At 34.5% G+C, this 24,164-nt stretch overlaps 2 protein-coding genes and 1 pseudogene across 2 annotated transcripts in view; 2 read left to right on the top strand and 1 right to left on the bottom strand.

The window, feature by feature from the left end:
• Window positions 1–1,824: 1,824 nt before the first annotated feature.
• Window positions 1,825–24,164, top strand: part of LOC144549020 (putative F-box/kelch-repeat protein At5g24040) — a 90,297-nt gene continuing 67,957 nt past the window's right edge. The window contains exon 1 of the mRNA XM_078297782.1: window positions 1,825–1,854. The gene's annotated coding sequence lies outside the window, so the exon portion shown is untranslated. The remainder of the gene's footprint in view (window positions 1,855–24,164) is intronic.
• Window positions 12,362–13,102, top strand: LOC144549026 (14 kDa proline-rich protein DC2.15 pseudogene; annotated as a pseudogene).
• On the bottom strand, window positions 20,654–21,805 carry LOC144549023 (protein LURP-one-related 8-like). The gene is made up of 2 exons (XM_078297784.1): window positions 21,462–21,805; window positions 20,654–21,382 (listed from the first exon to the last, which is right to left on the bottom strand). Exons 1-2 carry the CDS (start codon window positions 21,699–21,701, stop codon window positions 21,002–21,004), a joined length of 621 nt encoding a protein of 206 aa, XP_078153910.1. The 5' UTR covers window positions 21,702–21,805; the 3' UTR covers window positions 20,654–21,001.

Here is a 24,164-nt window from a genome sequence, read left to right as displayed (position 1 = left end):
GGCCTATTTGGAAAATGAATATATTTTTATTTTCAAAGTTCAAACAGCCAATCCGAACCGTTCATCTTGTTCTCCATATTAATATATCTTTGGAGACCAAATTTTACATTTTTCTGAATTTATTTACTATTTATTAAGATGGGTATAAAAAATATCAAATTCAGACCATTGAATTTTGTACCCATCTTAATAAATAGTAAAAAAAATTAGAAAAATGTAAAATTTGGTCTCCAAGCACATATTAATATGGAGAACAAGATGAACGGTTCGGATCGACTGTTTGAACTTTAAAAATAAAAATATGTTCATTTTACAAATAGGTCCTTATGTCCATAGAAGGCTTTGCCTAGTAAAAATGTCTCATCAAGAAAACAAATATCAAATTAATTAAGAAGTTCTAATATTATTCATATTAAACCAATACAAAGTTCAAATTGTCATTCAAAATATCCCTAATTCAAAAACTATCGATATATTTTATATTCAAAATATACCACTACCGTATATTAATGCATGATACAAAATTTAATTGATATAGCGGTATAGCCCGCACATGTTCCATTGTATTGATATAGCTTAATAAAGTAAAAAAAAAACCAATCTAGATATTAATGCCCATTAAAATTGCAAAATCATGTTTTCAGAAAAAAAAAAAATTGCAAAATCATAACCCATGTAGCATAGCGGACCGCTATTGCCGCTATTACCGCTACGCGCTACGCGCTATAGCGGACCGCTATTACCGCTATAGCGGTCGTAGCTTGATTAGCGCAGTTTTAGCCCGTAGCTTAGCTTTCTGGGTCCAAAACCGCTATAGCGGCGCTATAGCTTCGCTATAGCTAGCTATTTAGAAGCTTGATATATATATATATATCACTAGCTATATAAGCTATCTAGCTTATTAATTACTAGAGAATACTAATGAAGTTCACAATAATTAAATTAGAACAAGAGGACGGCTTTGCTATTGAAACTTTTTTGCACTTAAAGTTAATTAATAGGTTCAAATTACGTCATGTACTAATTAAGTTGATAGCTAGAAAACCAAGCTTAAATCGACTAGAATCAAAATTTAAAAGGCCCAATAGTAAATGATATAAAAAAAGACAAACACTTTACTTGTAGCTGTTCAAAACTAAGTTATCATACAAATATCTTTTAAGGTTTAATAAAAATGAAAGGAAAAATAATTTTAAAAAATGACTTTTTGAGCACTTCTATACATATATAATAAGCTTCACAAAAACATATACAAGAAATCGCACACAATGCTAACACATTGGAAGCTCCACGTGTGCGAACGAGATTGGCAAATTCTCTTTGAAAAAATCTGAAGTCATCTTCTTTGAAAATTCAGTACAAAAAATTAAGGTCAGGAGTGAAAAAAAAAAACGAATTCAAATTGTTGAAATCAATTTACTTCATGATCAGTGATTTGTTTATAGATTAAATTTATAAATTTTTTACTTAATTTAATATAAAATCAAACTGTTAAAAAAATTATTAAATTAATTTTAACGAGTTCATTTTTTATTATTTTTTTACCGCTAAATTTGCGTGAAAGGACTGTGTCACTGTTACAAGTCATATAAAACTTTAGGTGTATAATGGATTAGCAACAGCATTACTTGGGCTTTTATCTATTTCAGATTTTATTTTAGTTTTATTCCAGAAGCCCAAAATTTATTGATACGGCCCAACGTATCTTTTTTTCCATTTCCTGCGCGATTCCTTTTTTCCGACAATTCCTTTCTTTCCTTTTCTTGCGCGATTCCTTTTCTCCGACAATGCTTCCCTAAACCCTAGCCCGCTTTGTTTCCTCTCTCCGCCCCTTCTGCTCTTCTCCACTGTTTGGTTAGTTTTCTAATTTATTGATTTAATTGGAATGGGTACTAGACTATTAGTATGGGAATGGATTAATTGTTATATGTAGTTTTAAAGCTTACTGCTACTGGGAACTTCAGTATTTGTGTAGTACCAGTACCACATACCAGTATAATAATGAGTGTTGATTTGCATATTAAACAGGTTGCTGGGTTTGTTTTCCTGCGAAAAAGAAAATACCAACAAAAAGCTAAAGTAAATACCTCTGTCGAAGTAAACAAAGTAAACAAATTAGCTAATTTAACAAAACTAAGTCAAATTGTTTAAACATTTTCTATTATATTAGCTTCATGCTGATACTATTATGCTATTTTGCTAACTACAATTACTAAATTTATTTAAGTTCATTTTTTCCTGGTCCATTGAATCATGCCTTAACATACTAGCTCTCTCAGATTAAATAAAACAACCAGGAAGCATCATCCAATCCCCAGGAGCCTCCCTGTACTTGAGTTTAGAGTCTCCTGTCCTGGATTTGGCCTCTTGACGAAGTCAATTCCGAGGAATGCATTTCTTTCTTTCTCAACTCTGATGACCAAGTTTGGGATTGATGGCTCGGGCATGTCTCCTCATCTTTATTTAGGTGGATGCAAGGCATTATCGTAAGAAGGCTAGTTTTTCCATTTCCACATTCGCTATTTGTTGTTCTTTCCTCATTGTTGTACTGATATTTGTGTTTTTAGATGGGAAGAAGACCCCTTGGCCCATCTAAGCTTGGTGCACATGACCTGTTGAAGGGGTTTGTAAGTGGTTTATGTGAGCCACGTTTAAACATTAAAATATCGAATAGAATAGTGGAAATAAAAACTAGCGACTCTGTTTTGAACCGGACATTTGAGTCGGGTTAAACCTCTTTTGACCGGTTCATTAACTGAACGCTATTTCTGAAGAACCAAACTGGAGAGTTAACCGGTTCCGGTTCTGATAACACTGTTTGGCACAATGCCGGGATCCAGAGCGGGTGTGAATTTGGATTCAAATGGGTTGCTTTTGAAAACGCATGTTGGGGGATCGATGCGTTTGTGTGGGATATTTTGTGGGGTTTTGGACAGGTGGCTTGTTTTGTCTTTCCCGAGGGTGTATCTTTTGGGGATGTGGTAATTGGCGTTGGAGGATGTGTTGTCTTTTTGCACCATGGGATCAGTGCTCCCAGGTTTCAGGAGAGGATAGCAAGTGTACGTCCTCTGAAGTTGGCAGATCGTGCACTGGGATTTACAGTACGGACTGAGAGTGTCAGATGGAAAAGGAATATTCCCATCAAGACGTGCCCCTTGCTTATTAGCCGTTTGGTTAATACACAATTTTGTGTATAGGCTAGGCGTATCACATCTGCTGATGGACCAACTTTGTGCTGTGCATGTGGCCGCCGAAGCTAACCGCCTGTTTGGATCCAGGTCTGGTATGTGGACGCCTAGGACTTGTCTTCTCCATGGGGGGAAGTAGGGCTAATCTTGAGGTGGGCTGGGAGGGTTGTCCGGCAAACCATGGCCTTGGGTAGGGGAGTCTGGTGGGGGTGTTGAGTCCGGGCCTTGGTTGGGGGGTGGTGGTCTTCCTGCCACCTCTATGACACACCTGGTCCATCTATTGTTATGGCCGACCATTAGCTCCTATGGCACCAAATTTATATCATGGCAGTCTACTAGAAGTTGGATTGAGGATCTGTTGTCACTTGCAAGTGCCTCCATTGGAATACCTGCTAGGGTGCCCATCCCCGCTAGAGCCATTTTGAAATAGGATGGATGCCAGAAATCAATCGGGAAGTTCCATATAGTAAGGAGAAGTCTCTGTTTTGGTGGGACGGGGTAAAAAGCATCTGTGGTCTGCCATGGAAGGATTGAGATGTGCTGGGACTCCCAAAAATTAGCATCAAGGTGTAAGTCATCAGGGATGATGGGCACACAAGTAATCGGACTGATACTAATACTTTGTAAATGACCGACACTAAAAGTAAGGAATTAGTGTCGGCTATTTAATAAATAGCCTACACTAAATATATATATTTTAAAAAAAAAATTGTTTTTAATATTTTGCCAACTACCATATATTTTTGTTGGAATATATATAAAACAAGCAGTCTAAAATAAAGATATCAAATAACACATCCTAAATTATGCATCTAAGTTAAGCATGTTTAAGAAGCACTAAGAATCATCGCATAATTTCACAAACACTAAGAACAGCCAACACTAGAAATCAGCAAGCACCATTAAGTTTTAAGAAAGTCAATAATGAACCAAGCATGCAACCAATTTCTCCATTTGAAGCAAGATGGGTATACAAGTCTGTTTTCACTAAATAAGTAACTTTCACTAAATAAGCAAGATGGGCACACAAGTCTGTTTTCACTAATCAGGTGACTAAGTCCGAATTGCAGCACCAAGAAATGTCTTCTTTACTGTCGATTGTGCTGTTCAATAAAGCAAGCAAAAAAAGAAGGATACTTTCAAAATAACCAAATTACCAAGGATAACGCAACAGGTTTTGTACTGCTTTTGTGAGGTTTAATTAATACTGGTATGTACTGGCGGTAAGAGAAAACAATCAAAATGATTGGCATGGCATCAAAATCCAACATTTTGTATTGTTGTATTTGAAATATATACACATTTTGGATTGGCATGGCATCAAAATCCACCAATTTCATTCACCCACTTTATTTATCAAGTAAAAGAAACATTACGGTTCTTACCAGTATAAATAAGTAGGACTTGATCATAAATATAAAAAATGGATAGATATATACCTCCAAAAAATGCGTACCTTGCATAGAAGTCATTAATCAGATCCCTAACTTCTGGAACCAACTCCAGAAAATTACGAAAACCAACATTGTCTGCCAAAACATAAGTAACAAACAAATCATGATCACCATTAGTTATAGTTTAGGACATTAAATTTTTTATGATTGTACCGTATCTCAGAGCTGAGTGGTCGGCTCGGGTGTCGGATTTTGAGACTCCAGCATCTCCACTAGGCCTTCTATCTCTGATTTCTTTGCAGATTTAATCAGAGTACAAATAAGCTAATAAACAAACTATCAAAAATTCTTAAATTATCTTAACAAATCTCTGGAACTATACCAGTATAGTTTTTACAAACCAAATATACCAGACACTATGCCGAATTAATTACTATAGAGATAGAGATATATCATCTTGAAGTGGTTTAAGACACTTAGACAAAGTGTGGCCGGTTTCTCTGCAATTGTAACAAAATTTCTTCTTGTCACTTTCATCATCACCTTTCACTGAGCAATTCTTCACACTGTGACCCCTTTTCTACAAAACAAGCAAATCTACAAGTCAAAAGGAATAATCAGTCGGTCACAAAAACAAAAAAATCAAGGAAATTTAAACCCAAACCTTATTTCTCTCCCACTGTGCCTTCTCGGGGCAGAGCTTGGTGTCGCCAGAGAGAGGGGCTGAGGTGCGATGTGCCTGGTGTCGCAAGAAAGAGGGGTCGAGGTGCAATGCCTGGTGTAGTCACTCGAAGTGGGCACGAGAGAGAGAGAGAGAGACGGAGAGGGAACCCTAAGTGAGCGGCGCGAAATGAGAGAGAGAGAGATGGAGAGGTAATTTATTCGCGTAGGAATGGAGGGAAGGATAATTTGACTTATTAGTATCGGTCAATTAGAAAAGGCCGACACTAATACTTAGTGTCGGCTGTTTATAAAGAGCCGGCACTAATAGCTAACAATTAGTGTCGGCTATTTTTAAAAGACGACACTAAGTATTAGTGTCGGTTGTTTATAAAGAACCGACACTAAGTATTAGTGTCGACTGTTTATAAAGAGCCGACAGTAATTGTTAGCTATTAGTGTCGGCTCTTTATAAATAGCCGACACTAATACTTAGTGCCAGTTCTTTATAAACAATCGACACTAATACTTAGTGTCGCCTTTTAAAAATAGCCGACACTAAGTATTAGTGTCGCATTTTTATGAAGTCTGATACTAATGAGGCGACACTAATTGTACATTCTCCACTAGTCATGGAAGTTACTGACTTATAGTGCCATGTTTATATATGCATGTGCTACGCCCTATGTTGCCCATGCATGTGCAGAGCTTTCTTCTCAAACTGAAAGTGAATATCTTGTGTAGTGAGGCCTCCCTTGACCCCAAGTGTCACACCCCAGATTTTTACCATCCGGAGCGTGATTATATAAGCATCTTCACACCTTTCCTTGGCCCGTCAACCTACGTCGCCAACAGAAATGAAAAGAAAACAATAAAACGGAGTCAGCTACAAAGCTCAGTAACCGGTTATTTAACGACGCGCTTCTCTATAATTGGCTTAATTTAACAACCATTCAAATAGACCGGATTAATCCACACAAATTCACATCAAATTATGAACGTATATTTAACTAGCAATAGCACGTCGGTCTAGGTTATCCATAAAACCAGTCACATCATATTCACACATGTGTAATCCCTGTCACAGGCGATTCCCACATTCTCATAACACAATTCCTTTAAACCGCCAAACCAATGGGAAATCCATCCAACATTGGAAGGCCGCCAACCCACTAGGAAATCCATCCAACAGTGAGAGGCTACAATCATATATCAAATTCCAACCTCAGACCCGCTATCCCGTTAAATATGCCATCATAATTCAATATGCAATACCAATATTCAAATCAACCATACAAAACGAAAACACAGTTATAGAGAAGTCCGGTTACCTGATATGGAGATGTTCATAATTTCAAATCGAATTACAACGATAGTTCAAAATCACTGCAACGTAGTCAGAATTCAATCAGACATACAACCGAATAATCATTGATATCACCAATTTATTTGTAAAACACTTCTTTTATTTTAATATCTCTCTTTTTGTGGCTGCGGAGAAATTAAAATAAGTGAAGCCAGATAGTATCTATTTGAGTCTAATTCGGATATGGAAATTTATAAGAGAGAAATTAATATGGAGAACGGTTAAGACAAAGAGATGCGGCGGTAATAAAATGAAATAAAGGGTGCGGTTCACACAAAGAGATTTATTTACAGAGGTTTCAATTTTAAGGATAACCGCCTAATTAAAGACGTCTTTTCCTTTATTTTAAATATTTATTTTATAAATGATTATAGATATAAATAATAAAATATAAAACCGATTATTATATATTCCCAGCGGTTACCCCTTTTGTCACTTTAAAATGAATAACCAAAATATAATATATTAATATGTGTTTCTTCACTTAATTTATGTTTTATTTTGTTAAACAGTAAGTATATTATAATAATTAAAATATTTTCGATATAAATAAAAATAACTAAGATGGTCAAATGAAATTATATATATTAAAATTTTAAATTTTATTTACACCATAATATCTTTATTATATTATAGAAAAAAATCTTCTTAGCAAAAAAATAAAAATTCAATTTTTCGGGATGTTACACCAAGTTTGACTCCAACTTTAATGGACCATTAGCACAATCGAAGGAAAGCTCATGAACAAATCGGTTCAGATGAATGCTCTATCCATTTTAGAAAAGGTTGACGACGGCCTTTTGTTAGAACATATGTTGGCCCTATATTTCAGGGGTACATCAAGTTCTAAGTCAGAGATCATGTATATTTATGTCGGTATACCGTCGCAGATATTGTCGGTATACCGACACAGATACTACTGTCACTAATAGAAAAAAAACACATTTATGTTGGTATATTCTCGTGAATAGTTACTTTTTACCCTCGCGAATATTGTCTCATTCTTGTATGGCGCTCATCACACCAAAATCCCTCATATTCCCAGAAGGTTCAATTAGCCACCGGACTTGATTGAAATCAACTAGCATAATCCAAGGGTCTATAACAAGCCGATACATTTTTCATAATTCATAAAAAGCTTCTTTTTCATCATCTATCGTTGGGCCATGTATATTTGTAATTAACACCTTACGGCCCAAGTTGACATGAAGCAGTAGGGCCGAAATTGAATGGCCCATGGACAGGATGAGAGCTGCACATAACGCATTTTCCAAAAGATCAAAATACCTCATGAACCAATTGAAAGATTATAAACACAGTTTTTCTCAAATAAACTAGAAAGAACCACAGAGACATAAGATAAGTCCATGTTACTCAATTTAATTTCTTGTAAACAAACCTCATCACGTGATGAGGACCCAATTCAATAACATTTCGGACCACCAAGCAAATTGTCGCGGGCCTTATCCTGAGTTTTCCTCTTTTGCCTGGTTGAGGTACGAAGGACACGTGGCTATAATTCTTTAGCTGCCAGATTTTTGGAAGAGAATTTCAATGATTGCGGACAGCTATTCACATGGAACCATCTCCTGCCGACAATTAATAAAAAAGTGTGTTAATCTTTACTTTCTCAAAAAAAATGTGTGTTGATCTTTACAGACATTCTACCTGATGTAAATATTTTCAGTAGCATTGTTACAATTTTCTTTTGGCCATTGTGTCAATAATTAAGTCTATTCCACCATCTTTTTTTTTTAATATATTTGGAAAGTCATTTACATAAAATTTAAAGTTTACATAATTACAACTTCAGGTGTCTAAATTCAGTTAAATAAATTGGACCAATTGAGGTTAATATGGTTCTACTTCGCTTATTAATAAAAATTAATAATACATTTAAAGGTGGAACGATATTTCGTGAGAACATTCAATACATAATATATCATTGAATAACGCATATCTACTTTATGTTCAAAATTTCAAAACTACATAAGAAGAAATTAATAAAAATATACATATGTACGTGTTATGGCATTGCCAGCAAAAAGATGCTCGAGTACATGCCTCAAAAAAAAAAAAAAAAAAAAAATACAGAGATGTAATAACATGGTGAAGAATATTAATAGTATTCTCAGATCTAATTAGAACAGCTACAGTCATTATCCTCCTTATATTATACATATATTATTTTTAACAATGCTCATACCTATCCTCTCAATTTTGTGCATGTTAATTAAGATTTATTTCTTTTCACAGGTTTATTGCATTTTATATAGTAAGGACTTCTATGTTTCTTTTATGTTCTTTGATGCAAAAAGAAATTGAATTTGTTTACTTTGTACTGAAGAAGTCATCGCTAAATTTCTTAATTTTTTTCAACTAATGCAAGTCATGTTTACTCTATATTTAAATTTTTCCCGTACTCCTTTTTTATTTAATACATTATTAAATTACTTATATATTAAAAAAATCAACTATCATTATAAAAAAATTGCATTCACTTATATTTTATTCAAAATTTTGTATCTTTTCTTTTCGCATTTATGTAAAATACATTTTGAAGAAATAGTACCTACTCAAAATCAAAATTTTGGAATTCCCATTTTACTGGGGAAGAACAATTTAATAAACATCTTTCCCTGTTTGCCACATAAAATCCTTTTACAGAATATTGCATCCCGTGACTCTAATTACAGTACTTTCAATTATTAGAATAACCAAAACATTACAGGTTCTGTATATATTAATACAATATCTTGCTGGCATTGCCGACAACCCTAACCAAAAAAAAAAAAACATTACAGCTGGCCTTAATTTGCATTAAACTTTGGGCATTCTTTGTAATGTTTTACACTCGAATTGTACCAAGAATCCACAGTATAATAGTATGATGTTGTATAATTAATTGTATGGGGTTAGGGTTTAGGGTTTAGGGTTTAGGGTTTTAGGGTTTAATATCAGTGCAACATTTGTCAACGTTGGGACAAAAAGAATGGCTTTCTTTTGTGAGCTTTAGTTGAAAGAGGAACTTGAAAGACATAGACATTGAAAGAACTAATCACCGCTTGCCTATCAGAAGATTGGTTTAGACCCTCTGCTAGAAACTATGTACGATCGATATTCGGTAGTTGTAAGGTGTGCGTGCTTCTATTGATTGCATTCTAGCCATTCTTTCACACTTCTTGGTAAATGGCGTAGGCTTTCATTGCGTTGGGGATAAAGAGACATGGTTTGCTGTCCTGTTAAGACCGTATTCTTTCCAGGAGCTCATAAAGTGGGGCTAGCCTGATTCACGAAACCATACAAACCATCGCGACATGAGCAGATATTCCCCTGAGAGGAAGACATGTAGAAGGAAGAATATTATTACTACAAACATTCTAAGGAAAGAGAATATTATTACTACAAAATTATATTACTATAAATAAAGTATCAATTAAGGCGCATATCCACTGCTACTATTATGTTAACCTTATAGGTGATATGAATTCCTGTGGACTTATCTTATTCTTTATCAAGTACAATAACAATGTTGCCAGTCGTTTTTTAAATTTAGTTAACATGCCACAAAATTATACAAAAAATTTACTAATAAACAGTTAAATTTCACTAGATGTTGTGAGTGTTCTATCAAATGAGTAAATAATTATTTTTGCACGGTCACGTACTAGTAACTTCTTACGGAAATAATTTTAATAATAAATATTTAATATGATGTCTGATTCTACGGCTCAAAATATCCATAGGAATGTACGAACACAGAGTATATAGTTTTTAATGTATGGCTTAAAAATCCATCACCTTTTTTTATCCTTATTTTTTTTGTAACAATTAGAGTAGCGATGTTCCCAATATCTGTTTCATAGATAAATTAAATAGTTATAGCAAATGGTTCAGGTAAGATTCGTATAATTTGAACCGTGTAATTAAGTCTGAAATAGATGATCACTGCATCTTTACGAAGATGACACATGATTCATACATTGTACAATTAAATTTTCAAATAACGCACACGAAATTGATTAGTAATTGACCAGAACGTAATACATGCAAAAGGTGCTATTTTTACCCGATTACCCAGATCCGATCCGGAACCGAACCGGATTCGATTAATTTGAATAGGGTATGGTTTAAAAAATATAACCGGTTCAATTATGGGTACGATTACAAAATTAATAATTTAATATCCAATCTGGATCCGAACCGGAACCGATACTATAATGGGTAGGATATGGGTTTCATTTAATTATCCGACCCATAACCGAATCCGACCCGATACCCGTATAAATACCCGATAAAATATATATTAATAACTATTAATATATAAAAATATAACTTTGCATATTAATTTTTGCATAAGCCATGATGAGTCCAGTACTTTTTCACAACTTGAATGTGAGAAAATATAATGCAGTCACATATTCGCTATGTTTATACACACAGATAGATGCCAACTTTATTCCTTTTGTAACAGCCGCATTAATTTTTTAAATAAAATTTATTGCTATGAATACATCCTTCAATATTTTCCTTAATATCATCTGCATAATAATGAAAATTTATTGCTCTCATTGTTATGTCATTTCTACAAATTATTAGTATTCCATTCATAGATTTTTTGAACCATAGAAAATGAAATCATCATCTCTAATATTTTAATTTCTAAAAATTATATCTTTTCTTCAATATTTTTATTTTCAAAAGTTATTTCTCTCCATCGTCCTGAATTCAAAAGCTATTAACAAAAAACAAAAAACTTTTCAATATTTTTTTGTTACACCATGAGTACTCCAAACAATCAACAATTAAATTCTGAAAATAATACTACCCAAGTTTCACAAAATATTATTAAAGACTCTAATGAGAAAAAAAGTAAAAAAATTGTAATATGGAAGGAGTACTTGCAAATGTTGAATCAATAGGATAGTATTTTTTTAATTTAGATAAATAACTAATAATTTAGAGTTATTATTTTTATTGTGTTATGTAGCATGATATATTTTATTATTTATGAACAAGATCAATAATATAATTTTTATTTTGCAGTAGTTTTTCATTTATATTATAATGATTTATGATATGAAATGTTTAAGAAATTATAATTATATTTAAATGTAAATTATTTTTCAAATTCTTTGGAGTTGTGACATATACCCGCTCCGGATCCGAAACCGCATCGTATCCGAACCGGAACAGATAATCTACAAACAAGGTATGGGTATCTATCTATCCGGAACCGAAAGACTGGACCCAAAATATCTACGGGTAGATAGGTATCCGGATCCAGACCCAACCCAATTTGAAACAAATAAGTACATGGATAGAAATTTGGACCCGAACACTTTTAGAGTACGGATCCAAATATAATAGTATCCGGACCCAACCCGATCCGATAGCACCTCTATCAAAACCTTAATTTCAATCTCTATACTAGTAGCTTCCGACATGTGATCTTATATAGCAGGTTTTTCGAACTAGCTAGAAGAACAAACCAAAGTACAATATATAGATGAAGTATATATAAATTATAAATGAACATATTAAACACCCTGGGTACACAATAACAATAAAATCTCAGATACAAATTAATAATTCACCGTTCCTGTAGAAAATGATGAAAATGAAATCAGATCAATTAATCCTGGCGACAAAAACACTAGGCCAGCTGTTGATTTCATCCAAACCCTTTTTCACATGGCAAGTTCTTGTCATTCCTTAATCCTTATTCCCACTTCTATATAAAGCACCACAAATATCATACCTTCATCCTCACCCAATACCAAACCCTAATAACCCAAATAACATTCTTTGTTAAATATTTTAACAATGGCATCCAAAGCCACACTCTTCCTTGCAGTTAACCTTATTTTCTTTGTCCTTGCCAATGCAAAATGTGCCACGCCACCGCCAGCAAAACCTCCACCAAAGCCACCAAAGAGCCCCACACCACCCGCAACGCCACCGAAGACGCCACCCGCAACACCACCGAAGAAACCACCCACAACGCCACCGTCACCGCCACCAAAGAGCAGTTGCCCGCCGACACCACCGTTGACGCCACCGGCGACACCACCATCATCTAGCAAGTGCCCAGTTGATGCACTAAAGCTAGGTGCTTGTGCCGATATACTAGGCTTGATCAAGGGCATAAACCTCGGTACCGTGCCAACAAGCTCTTGCTGCTCCCTGCTCGGGGGCTTGGTAGATCTCGAGGCAGCTGTCTGCCTGTGCACTGCTCTTAAAGCAAATATTTTGGGCATCAATCTAAACCTGCCTATAAACCTTAGCCTTGTGCTCAACTACTGTGGCAAGGGTGTTCCCTCCGGCTACCAATGCTCTTAAATTTTAGCAGGTTTTCATTTACGTACGTGAGTTTGTTTTGTGCTTGTTTGGGTGCATTTACGTATGTGGGTTTGTTTGTTTTTTAATTCATGGCCGAGGCTGCAGTTGCATTGAATAAAATAAAAGGTTCCCAATCATGGGTTTGTTACCAAGTGCTTGTCTGTTATAGTTTGTAAGTTCTTCTCTGTTATAGCTAGGTTGGTTTGGGTGAAAATTAATATGACTATATATTTGGTTGGTAGCTATGCAACCTGAGATTTTTATTTCGTTTTATTCTATCAAATATTGTGTGTGTTTGTGTTTGTGTTTGTGTGTGTGTGTGTGTGTGTGTGTGTATATATATATATATATAATTTTCTCGTTGTTCGTGTATGTCATTGTTTTGTTTTTCAAAAAACTTTAGTGAACTGCATTAGTATAGACCATTAACAAATTTTGATTCACAAAATAGTTCTCGAAGGAAATGGCCTAGTATGATGGTCCCAATATGAACTCGTTACAGACATCCTGAAGTTCCTTTCCTATCTAATATGAATAGATATTTATTTGTATAGTGAAACAGAAACAACTTATTTGTATAGTGATAACATCTTCATCGTCAATATTTATATGCTAATTAATAGTTAAAAAAGTAAAGAAAAGAAAAGAAATACTGAGATATTAGATGAAATCATTATATGCGGCTTCTTTTTAGAGCTGTAATGAATGTATCAGATAAATTTATAATAAGTCTTGCATCCTTAAAAAAAGCTGATAATCATAACTGAAATTGAAATGTCTTGGAGCCAACATGCATGCATGCAAGTAGTAAATCTGTTATGTTTGTTATTTAGAGAAGTTGATCTTTTTTATTTGGAAGGTTAATGGCTAGAGAAGTTGATATTAAATGTCTTTTATTTGGAAGGTTAGTGGGTAGAGAAGTTGATCTTTTTTATTTCGTGAGAGGTTTTGTGATTTTGGAGAAATCTTTAATGAATCGTCAAAAATTGTCAAAAACACCATCAGGAGCTACCGTACTAAGTGTGAAATTATTTGTTTGGTAAGTAATGATTAATATATTAATGATTAATAATCCTCAAAAGAGTTGAATAATGTTAAAGTATAATTATTATTTTTGTTGAAATGCTTGGTAGGGCTACCAAGTTTGAACATAGATGTGATTAGTACAACAAATTCGTAACACTCTATACATAATTTGAGTAAACAATACCCCGCAAAACCACTCCCACTATACATCAATTAGCTATTGCACAACTCACCTTCCTAGAACAATTCATCCACAGCGCATTTTCGTCCATAATTTTCATAGCCAACAGCCTTGGACGCAACCTTTTATTTCTGAAAATAAACTCATTTCTTTGCTTCCAGATGCCCCATATTACCCCCATAAAGCATGGAGCCAAAGCCGTCTTCTCTTCACACATACCAGGTACTATGTAATGTATCCGATCTAAACTGTAGACGACGCATGCAGTCCCACACATGCCTGTTATGCAACCGAAGATAGGTAAATTTTTTAACCTTAGACGGTGCAAAGCTATGCCAAATAACCATGTCTCCACTTCACCTTTCCCCCTGATAGAATAATCTTGTAGGCTGATGCAGATGTGTACTGGCCATCCTGTGTCCATCACCATGTAAGCAAATCCTCCTGATCAATGAAATCTGGAACCGAGTTCACCGGTATAGATAATATCATGGGCCATCTCGTGAGCATTTCCCTCAAAGAGACTCCTAGCAAATGAGGTCTACTAATTCCATCCTTTAGAGGTCAGATAGGAGGTCCTTGCCATGCATCGTACCAATACAAAATGGATTTACCATCACCAACTGACCAATGAGCACACCAATGGAGTAAGGGTTTAATATTAACCAACTAATTCCAAAAGAATGAGCCATTTGTCATCTATGATCTTGGTGCATATAAATGACGACCACAAATTATCATGCGCAATGAGCCCCTTCCACCACCAAGCCAAATTTCTAATTCTCATATTAGGAACTCCCAAACCACCATAGCATCGTGGTAAGCATAAAAGCTCTCAGTTTATCAAAAGCACAACCCTTCCCCGCCCCTGTGATTTACCCAGAAGAAGTTCCGACATAACTGATCAATAGACTTCTGTACCCATTTAGGTAAGACAAATCATGTTATAAATAAATAGGTACACTATTCAAAACAGATTTGATAAGTTGTAAACTCCCTCTTTTGGATAATATTTTACCTTGCCATCCAACAATTTTACTTCTTATCACCTCGATTAAAGGTATGAAGTCATGCCGGCTCGGTTTTTTAATGTTAACCGGCATGCCCAAATACGAGATAGGCACTGTGGTTTGTGTGCAACCCAAACCCTAGGACACGATACAGCAACCAGTATTGTTCAAATTCAAGGGCAAAAGAGAGCTTTTGTCATGATTTATATGCAAACCTGACACTTTACTGAACAACCAAAGCAGCAACTTTAAAGGTATCATGGTAGTTAAATCTGCCTCAGCGATAATTGCAGGGTCATCTGCATACCGCAAGGCAAGATCGGTTCCATTAGCCTACTAGACAGTTGTGTTACCAAGCACCCATTAGTTTGTTCAATCATCCTTTGCAACACGTCAACACTGACAATGAACAATAGAGGAGATAAGGGGTCGCCTTGACACAGTCCTTGTTTACATAGTTCGTAAAATCGGAATCGGGTGAATCGGATCGGTAACTCGGATTTTTTTGACAGAAGCATGTTTTGTACTAAAAGAATAGAAAAAAATTAGTAAATACAATATTTTTTATTAGAAAAAAGAACTAAATATATACAAGAAAAATAAAGGAATAAAAGGAAACATAAAAAAGGTAGAAAGCATGAAAAATTAATTCAAAAATATATGCACAAATTGTTAAAAACTGTTGAAATGAACGGGTCCAATGATAACTGAAATGGAGAGAAGCAGGAAAAGGTGGAGGAAGCTCTAAATTCTTCATATAGCTTTTCTAGCTCCGGGTGCACAATGGACCATATGTTTATTCAATATCTATTTAAGGGAATTCATTTTCGTTCTTCTCAAATTGAACTCTTCTTTCCGACAAACTCAATTTGACGCAAAGGAAAAAGGCAAAATTGGCTCTTCAAGGAGAGAATTGACTTGAAATCAATCAAGACTCGCCTGACTTAGCCCGACTCGGACCAACTCGGCCGATTCAACCCCGATTCAACCGAGTTTTGATGAAAAAATCGCATGAGCTTGAAACTCGGATAAAACTCGGCTCAGACCCGACCGATACCGTTCAGACACGGCCGAATTTCCAAACCATTATTATTTATACCCGCAATATTCAGACATGTTCCCATTTAGAACAATTTTCGAAGAAAAAGAGGTTAACAGAACTCGTACCCAACTTATCCATTTCTCCGTGAAGCCTCGAGCTTGCATGACACTCAAACTTTAAGTCCCAATTAATCAGTCAAATGCCTTGGTACAATCAATTTTCAAAAAGACTACTCGTTCCTTCGCATGTGAAATGTTCTGCAACATTTCACTAACCATCACAAAATTCTCCAATATTTGTCGACCCTTTACAAAAGTGGTTTGCTTAACCGAGATCAACTGAGCGAGAACCTTTGATAACCTAATAGCTAGTAATTTAGATCTGATCTTGGGAAACAGGCTAATAATATTAATTGGTCCAAAATCCTTGACCTGAACCGCATCATCTCTTTTTGGGATCAAACAATATTTTCTCTATTCAAGGGTTTAAGATTAATATTACCATCATAAAATTGCTGGAACAGGCCCATAATCCATCTTAATTTCTTCCCAATATATCTTAGCAAATTCGTTCGATAGGCCATCCATGCCCGAAGCCCTATTTTTAGCCAAGTTCATCACCGTTGCTTCAATTTCTTGAATAGTGAAAGGTGCCTACATGACTATAGATTGATTAGCCACCGGAATCCCTCATATCCCTGGAACGATCAATTAGCCACCGGACTAGATTTGAAATCACCAACCATGATCAAAGTTTGGGTGCAAACGGATTAGATATGATTCGGATAGTGGTAAAATTGTATTTGTATCTACTTTTATTTTCCGGATACAGATACAGATCAGATATATATTAGACGGATATGTATGGATACGGATCAGATATCAGATATCCGTAGATATATACATACATTTTTTTCATAATATATATTGAACTATATGATATATATCTAATTTTCGGATACAAATAATTAAAATTCAAAACTATATATATCCATATCCGTATCTGTACAGATATTCGGATCTCTGATACCCGTATCTAATTTTTGGATACTGATCCGGATATATACAAACGGATAATATCCAATCCATTTGAACACTAGATCAAAGGGTCTCTAACAATAACAAGCCGGGACATTTGCCATAGTTCATCAATAAAATTCCTTTTCTCATCATCGATTAGTTTGGGCCGAAATTGAATGGCCCATGGCCCAGGATGAGAACAGCACATGACTCCTTTTCTAAGAGATCAAAAGACTCCCAGATGAACCAATTGAGATATTCAATAATTAATAACTTTGATTACTGAAGAAAGTTCGAAGGATCGGGCGACGGTTCTCATTATTACAAGGGATGTTTCTATCTAGGAGTCCCTGTAATTAATTAAATATCTCTATAATTGTCATTTGGAGTTTTGTTGCCGACGCACAGAGACATAATACGTGTCAGGTTTTCATTTAATTGGCAGTTTACCTCGGATATTTGATGCATTTGGTTGGTCATATATTTCTATTTGTAGTACTGGAGACGAGACAAGGAGACAAAATAAAGGACTCGTGACATTCATACTATATAGACGATGCCAAATTGCCATTAAATGCTGCCATGTTAATAGGGACCAGACCCCAAACACTGCCAAATAAGTTAATGGTAGGGAATAGGGAATATTATTTTTCGTAGGGGTCAGTACTCACTACTACCTCTCGTATCTAGTCTATATCTTATATGTGAATATTTTCTATCTTTATCTTATATGTCAGAGTGGTAAATAAATCGAACTTATCCATAACAATTTTTTTCTAACAAACAATCAGTGAAAGAGAAACAACTTTCACCAACAATTTGACAACTTATGAGAATTGGATAAATAATACACAACTCTTGTGAAACTTTCTTTCCACCTTTGTTTTATTTCATTGGAAAAATCTGTTGTTACAGATGAATTATTTCAGCTTAGTCTCAAACATGACTAGTTGCCTATTTTATAGAGCATTATGCCAGCCAAGTATATGCTGCCTATTTCCTAAATATTTCCTTCCAATATTCTATTCTTAATACAAGATTAAATAAAATATCATAGCAGATAGTTTCCTTTCTTCATCATCAGAGTTGCCTCATGCGCCACTTCTCTTCAAATCTTGGCTCACGTTAACACAATTTTCACGTATTACCAATGCTTCATTTGCATGAATATATTGTGTGAATGATGGCCAATATTCATTGATTTTTTTTTTTTTAATAAAAACGTTTGTAATAAGTCATGTAGGATTTCAGACAAATCTTAAGACTCTTATATTTTCACCAACTGTTTTATGTTAATGAATTGTTGGTGAATTATGTTATATTTATAGACAGTACATAATTAAGTCTTACTATTTCATAGACCGCTCCTTGATTTTTAAAGAGCCCAACTAGCTTGCCAAAAAGAAAAAAAGAAAAAAAAAAAAGAAGAGCCTAACTCTATCTAGTTGCCATATAAGCACATTTAGTGTCTCAACTCTATCTACTCCTGATTGGCTGATTCACCAAATCGATCATATTCTCTCTCTCTTTTTTTTTTTTTTTTTTTAGAAAAACTTGGTAGAGGCTACCAAGCAAAAAAATATTCCCTCTCTCTATCTACTCCCTCTCTCTTTCTACTTTAAGCATTTTCATTATCTCTCTACCATTAGTTAGATTTTTTTTTCTAGATGAATTTTATATTATTTATTAATGGAGGCAAGGAAGATGAGATCTTCACCGAGATGGTGACCGAAGGCAAGTTTTTCAGTAAGATGTTACTTAAAAAAAATTAATAAAAATGTTGTATAAATCAATATAATCATAGTAACACAAAAATTATGTACTTATATGTATAAATAAAATATATAATTTGATATTTATCAATTATCTTCTAGGGTAACTAGTACGAAATAGCTCTTACCCGTACCTCTATATGATAATTAAGCTAATGAAATAAAATTCTCCACATCCATACCCGTTAAGTTAATGAAATAAAATTCTTACCCATATTTGTCGGATAACTTGAGTGCATATTCTCTGAGATATCTCAACTTTTGCATGACCGATGTGTACGGTGACTATTTGGGGATAGTGCAGGGAGCCAACCTTATTTTTGCTTTGAGATTTGTGCATAACGTATTTTTGAACGGATGATATTTTCCAAAAAAACACTCAATGTTTGAAATATCTCAGAGGATCAAACCCCCCTAATAACTTTGCGGAACTTTCAAACGGGAGAAATGAAATGATCAAAACCTACAATATTACAAGCATTTAATTGGAACAGTATTATTTTTATCAATATTGGCATATATTGATTGTTGTTTATGGGAATGAAATTCTCTGCTCTCCAAATTCTCTACTCTTCCTGCTATCCTCTGTATCTCTCTCCTCTTTATCTCTCTACCTTTTCTCTCCTCTCTCTCTCTCCTCTTTTAAAGAGAGATAGACACATACATGAAGAGTAGGAACTTTCTATTCTTAGAAGAATAGCAACAGATTCGTATCCTTGTTTATGGAGCAGAGGTTGAGCTAAATAAAATGACGGAACAAAAATTTGTAAAATTATCTATATCGTAAATTTATTAAATTAGTTAATTTTTCTAACTAATTATTTTAAACATTGACATCATTGATGCCTTGGACAAAAGCTTTATAATTGTGTTGCATTAGTGGAAAAACTGTAATTAGGATCGGCTATATTAAACCACCGATACTAATAGCTACCTGGATCGATTTTTTTTATTGTTGTGCTTTACATTAATTGCATAAATGTGTGTTAATTGAAGAAATAGCTCAATCAGTCACTTGTATGTTTGTTAATTAAATTTTTTGGATTTAAATTTCTTGTTATAATATGTAATGCATTATATCTGGATTCACAAAATGTTGGTTCTGAAAGAAAAAGAAAAAGAAAAAGAAAGAGAAAGAAAAAAAAAAAAGGAATTAGGATCGGTTGTTTCAAATAACTGATCGTAATTAGTACTATTAGGATCGGTTATTTTAAACAATCGATTAAGATTAACACTTATTAGGATCAGTTGTTGAAAATAACTGATCCTAATAGTACTATTTGGATCGGTTATTTGAAAGAACCAATCCTAATTCGAACTTTTAGGATCGGTTGTTTAACCGATCCAGATTAGTTTAATATCAGTATCGCCCGGATCAAGATCGGTTAAATTCCGATCCTAATGTGCGTAAATAACCGATCCTAATTTCAGTTTTTTCACTAGTGTTGTCACTTCATATTTGTGCAATTTATGACCATGCAGTTGCTTTTTGTTTCTATTGATACAAAATGAATTAATAGTTATTTTTAAAACAATTAATTAAGGCAGGATTTAATGGGAAATATTATTTTTCTTCTGATAATTTGATATACAATTTATATAAATTTTCGTGAAACAGGACTAGAGTAAATTTGAATTTGTTCCTCAAATATTACCATTGAACACTAAGAATTGTGTTCATTATTATTAGCATGTACATATATACAAAAGAAGAAGTTACTGTCAGAACCATTACAATGAACACTACAGCAAGCTGTGCCGGTTGCTGAAGTTTTTTCCCCAAAAAAAAATAAATAAAAAACACGGAAAGTCAGGAAACTAACATTATTATCATGTAAATCATCGGTCGCTGGAAGTTATGTTAAGAAATTATCCACCCGATTTCGCACGCCAGACCCAAAACCCCCCCGTGCATGCCCCCCTCTCCACCTTAGCCAAGTATCCGCCGGCCTCTCCTGTCCTCCTGCGCACGTGATTTCTAGCGTATTCGAAGGCCAATATCTAGCGGATTCGATCCATTACAATCACAAACGCCATCACCAATTTGCAATCGAATCCGGGCTGGATAACAAGACTAAACACATCATTTCCTAGTAACACGGATGTTTCACGGGTTGTTTTTCTTGAAATCTGCGCCACCTCATACCCTCTGCTGTCGGAAATTTTACAGCTACTTTTCTCGAAGCAGGAGGCTTCAATTCTGAAACTCGGCATTAGTTTTGACTTGTTAATATCTGCCAAGTTTCTTAGCGAAACTTCTGCTTTATCAAAGTTATTATGAAGCATTGAGTATCTCTTCATTGAGAATAATTTTGACTCTAGTTGCTTGTTGCCGCATTCTTTGACTTCGTACGCATTCCATCTATCATGCAAGCTCAAAATCTGCAACATTGATTTTTAACTTAGTACGTAGATATGTAAATTTTCAATTTTTTTCGAAAATATATATATAAATAAATACCTGAGGACGTAAACTGAGGAGAGGCTTGCCATCTCCATCCATGAGCACAATCTCTTTGATTAAATACTTTTTTCTTCTCGAGTAGTTATCAACACGAAAAACTAACCGCCCGGAATCGTTGTACACTGAGAAACCATCGCTTCCTTGAAACCCCATGCTCGACTTCTGCCATACCGTAAAAACCCTTGGGTTGTCAACATTTTGGGGCTTGCTCTCTGTGTGCTGCGGTTGCACTTGCATCCTACTCTTCCTTGGTAGACCTTAGTTGGAAAGTAACATGCGGCAATAAGAGCGTGTGGAAGACAAATTGGGATTGTTCAATTTATTTGTTTAGGAATGGTGACCAATGTATTGGTTATATACCTAGCCGCTTGCCGATTCTTTTGTATGTAGAATTTAAAAATAAAATAATTAAATTTGTGGCTCATTTTCTTAGATATAAATTGAACGATCCCAAATTGTCTATTGAAAGGATGTTTAAAAACGACCCCAAAACCATTCATTGGTCCCTAGCATTTTTGTGTATCTACATTATTATATTAAGCGCATATATGTTCTAATATGCCAATGACATTGAAAGAAAGATAAAATTTCGAATTGAATATCAGCCCTCCGATCAAAAATTTTGATTCTATGCGTTATTTTTACATTTTTATATGTACAAAAGTCTAAATTTATTTAGACATACACTCGCCCACGTAATCTTCACATGTAAATTATATCATATTTTTATTTGTCATCATTTCTTTCTATTTTTTAAATGGGTAATTATAATTTTCCCCACCTATTCATCCCCCATTTCACCCTCCAACTAACTTTCTATTTTAACTATAATTATAACTACTATTTCTAACAACCTTTATTTCTTTCCTCTTTCTTCCTTTCTCTTCCACCTCCATTTTCTTCTTTCACCTCCATCTTCTTCTCCCACCTCCGCCTCCCACCTCCCTCTCCACCTCCGCCTCCCACCTCCCTCTCTCACCTTCGCCTCCTACACCTCACCTCACCTCTGCCTCTACCTCCCTCTCCCACCTCCTCCTCCACCTCCATTTTTCCATCGATAAGCTCCCCTCCCATCCTCTTCCACCTCGAAATGGTAAATATAATAAGCTCCCTCCGTCTTACACTTTCGCCTCAGTTTTTTCCCTCTACGCCTGCTGCTCCCGCTCCAGCGAACGTTCTGCCGGAGATCATCCGTCATTCCATCCCAATCAAGTACGCCTCTGCCAGAAATGAATACTTCAACGTGTATGAATGAATACTTCATTGTGTATGAATGAATACTTCAATGTGTATGAATGAATACTAAAGCACGTCTCTACTGGGTCAGATCCGTTACTGTTGATTGTATCAAAATAATTTTGTATATGTATATGCAATTAATCTATTTCATGTTTATATTCCCCTTCCTCATGAAGTAGCAAGTTTTGCAAAGAACAAAGCTCTATTAATGGTGAATTAGGCAACTGCGTATTAAATAGATGACATAAAAACAAATTTTGAAAAAAAAATAGAGATATATGAATGAATACTTGATGTCTTAGAGATGAATACTTCAATGTGTATAAATGAATACTTAATATCTTAGGTACGAATACTTGCGTGACAAGATATTAATACTTGTGTAGAAATTGTGTGTCATTTGAAAGATAAAATTGTGTAGAAAACGTTTGTGGTTTTAGATTTGCAAAAATTTTCACAGATCGTTAGAAATATTTTGTTAGATTGAATGGAGAAAAAAAATACACATCTAAAAACGTGTAAAAGATGGATGAGTGATGTGTCTAGTTTTTATATTTGCATTTACACGACGAGAATTAATACTTTCTTGATAAGAGATAAATACTTGTGTAATGGACAACCCGAAAGTATGTCATCATGGATCTCATTTGAAAGATAAAATTGTGTAGAAAACGTTTGTGGTTTTAGATTTGCAAAATTTCTCACAGATCATCAGAAATATTGGTTAGATTGAACGGAGAAAAAATTACCTCTAAAAACGTGTAAAAGATAGATGAGTGATGTGTCCAGTTTTTATATTTGCACTTACACGACGAGGATGAATACTTTCTCGATAAGGATGAACACTTGTACAACAGACAACTCGAAAGTATATCATCATGGATCTCATTTTAAAGATAAAATTATGTCAAAAACATTCGTGGTTTTAGATTTGCAAAATTCATCACCGATTGTCAGAAATATTGATTAGATTGAACGAAGAAAAAAAATCCCACCTCTAAAAATGTGTCCATTTTTTTTTTAAATACTTGATGTATTAGGTATGAATACTTGATGTGTTATAGATGAATACTTGATGTATTATAGATGTAACCTAGCGCGGCCAGTTGTAAAATCTTTCTTACATTATGTGGTCCCCAAATAGTAAGCGGTCCACCTAAGTAGTTAGTAGTTATTGAAGTAGTTAATAACTGGGGGATGGAATGGAGAATTGTTACGGGGGTAGTTAGGTGCTCCCTTTTTAAATATCATTTATTTTTTTTTGAATTAATTGATAATTAATTGGTCATTATTTTTATTCCTTTCTATTGTTTTATATCATTTAAGGAATGTTATTTGTCATTTAATATATATATCATTTTGTTTGAGACTTTTTTTAATGAAAATATGTCAAAAAGATAAAAAAAAGATATGTCATTTATTATGTTCTTTAATATATCATTTAACGTATGTTATTTACAT

The sequence above is a fragment of the Carex rostrata genome, chromosome 34, assembly GCF_964058835.1.
Source record: "Carex rostrata chromosome 34, lpCarRost1.2, whole genome shotgun sequence".
Lineage (NCBI taxonomy): Eukaryota > Viridiplantae > Streptophyta > Magnoliopsida > Poales > Cyperaceae > Carex > Carex rostrata.
Note: the sequence above shows the minus strand (reverse complement) of the source record. Positions and strands in the feature narration are given on the sequence as shown.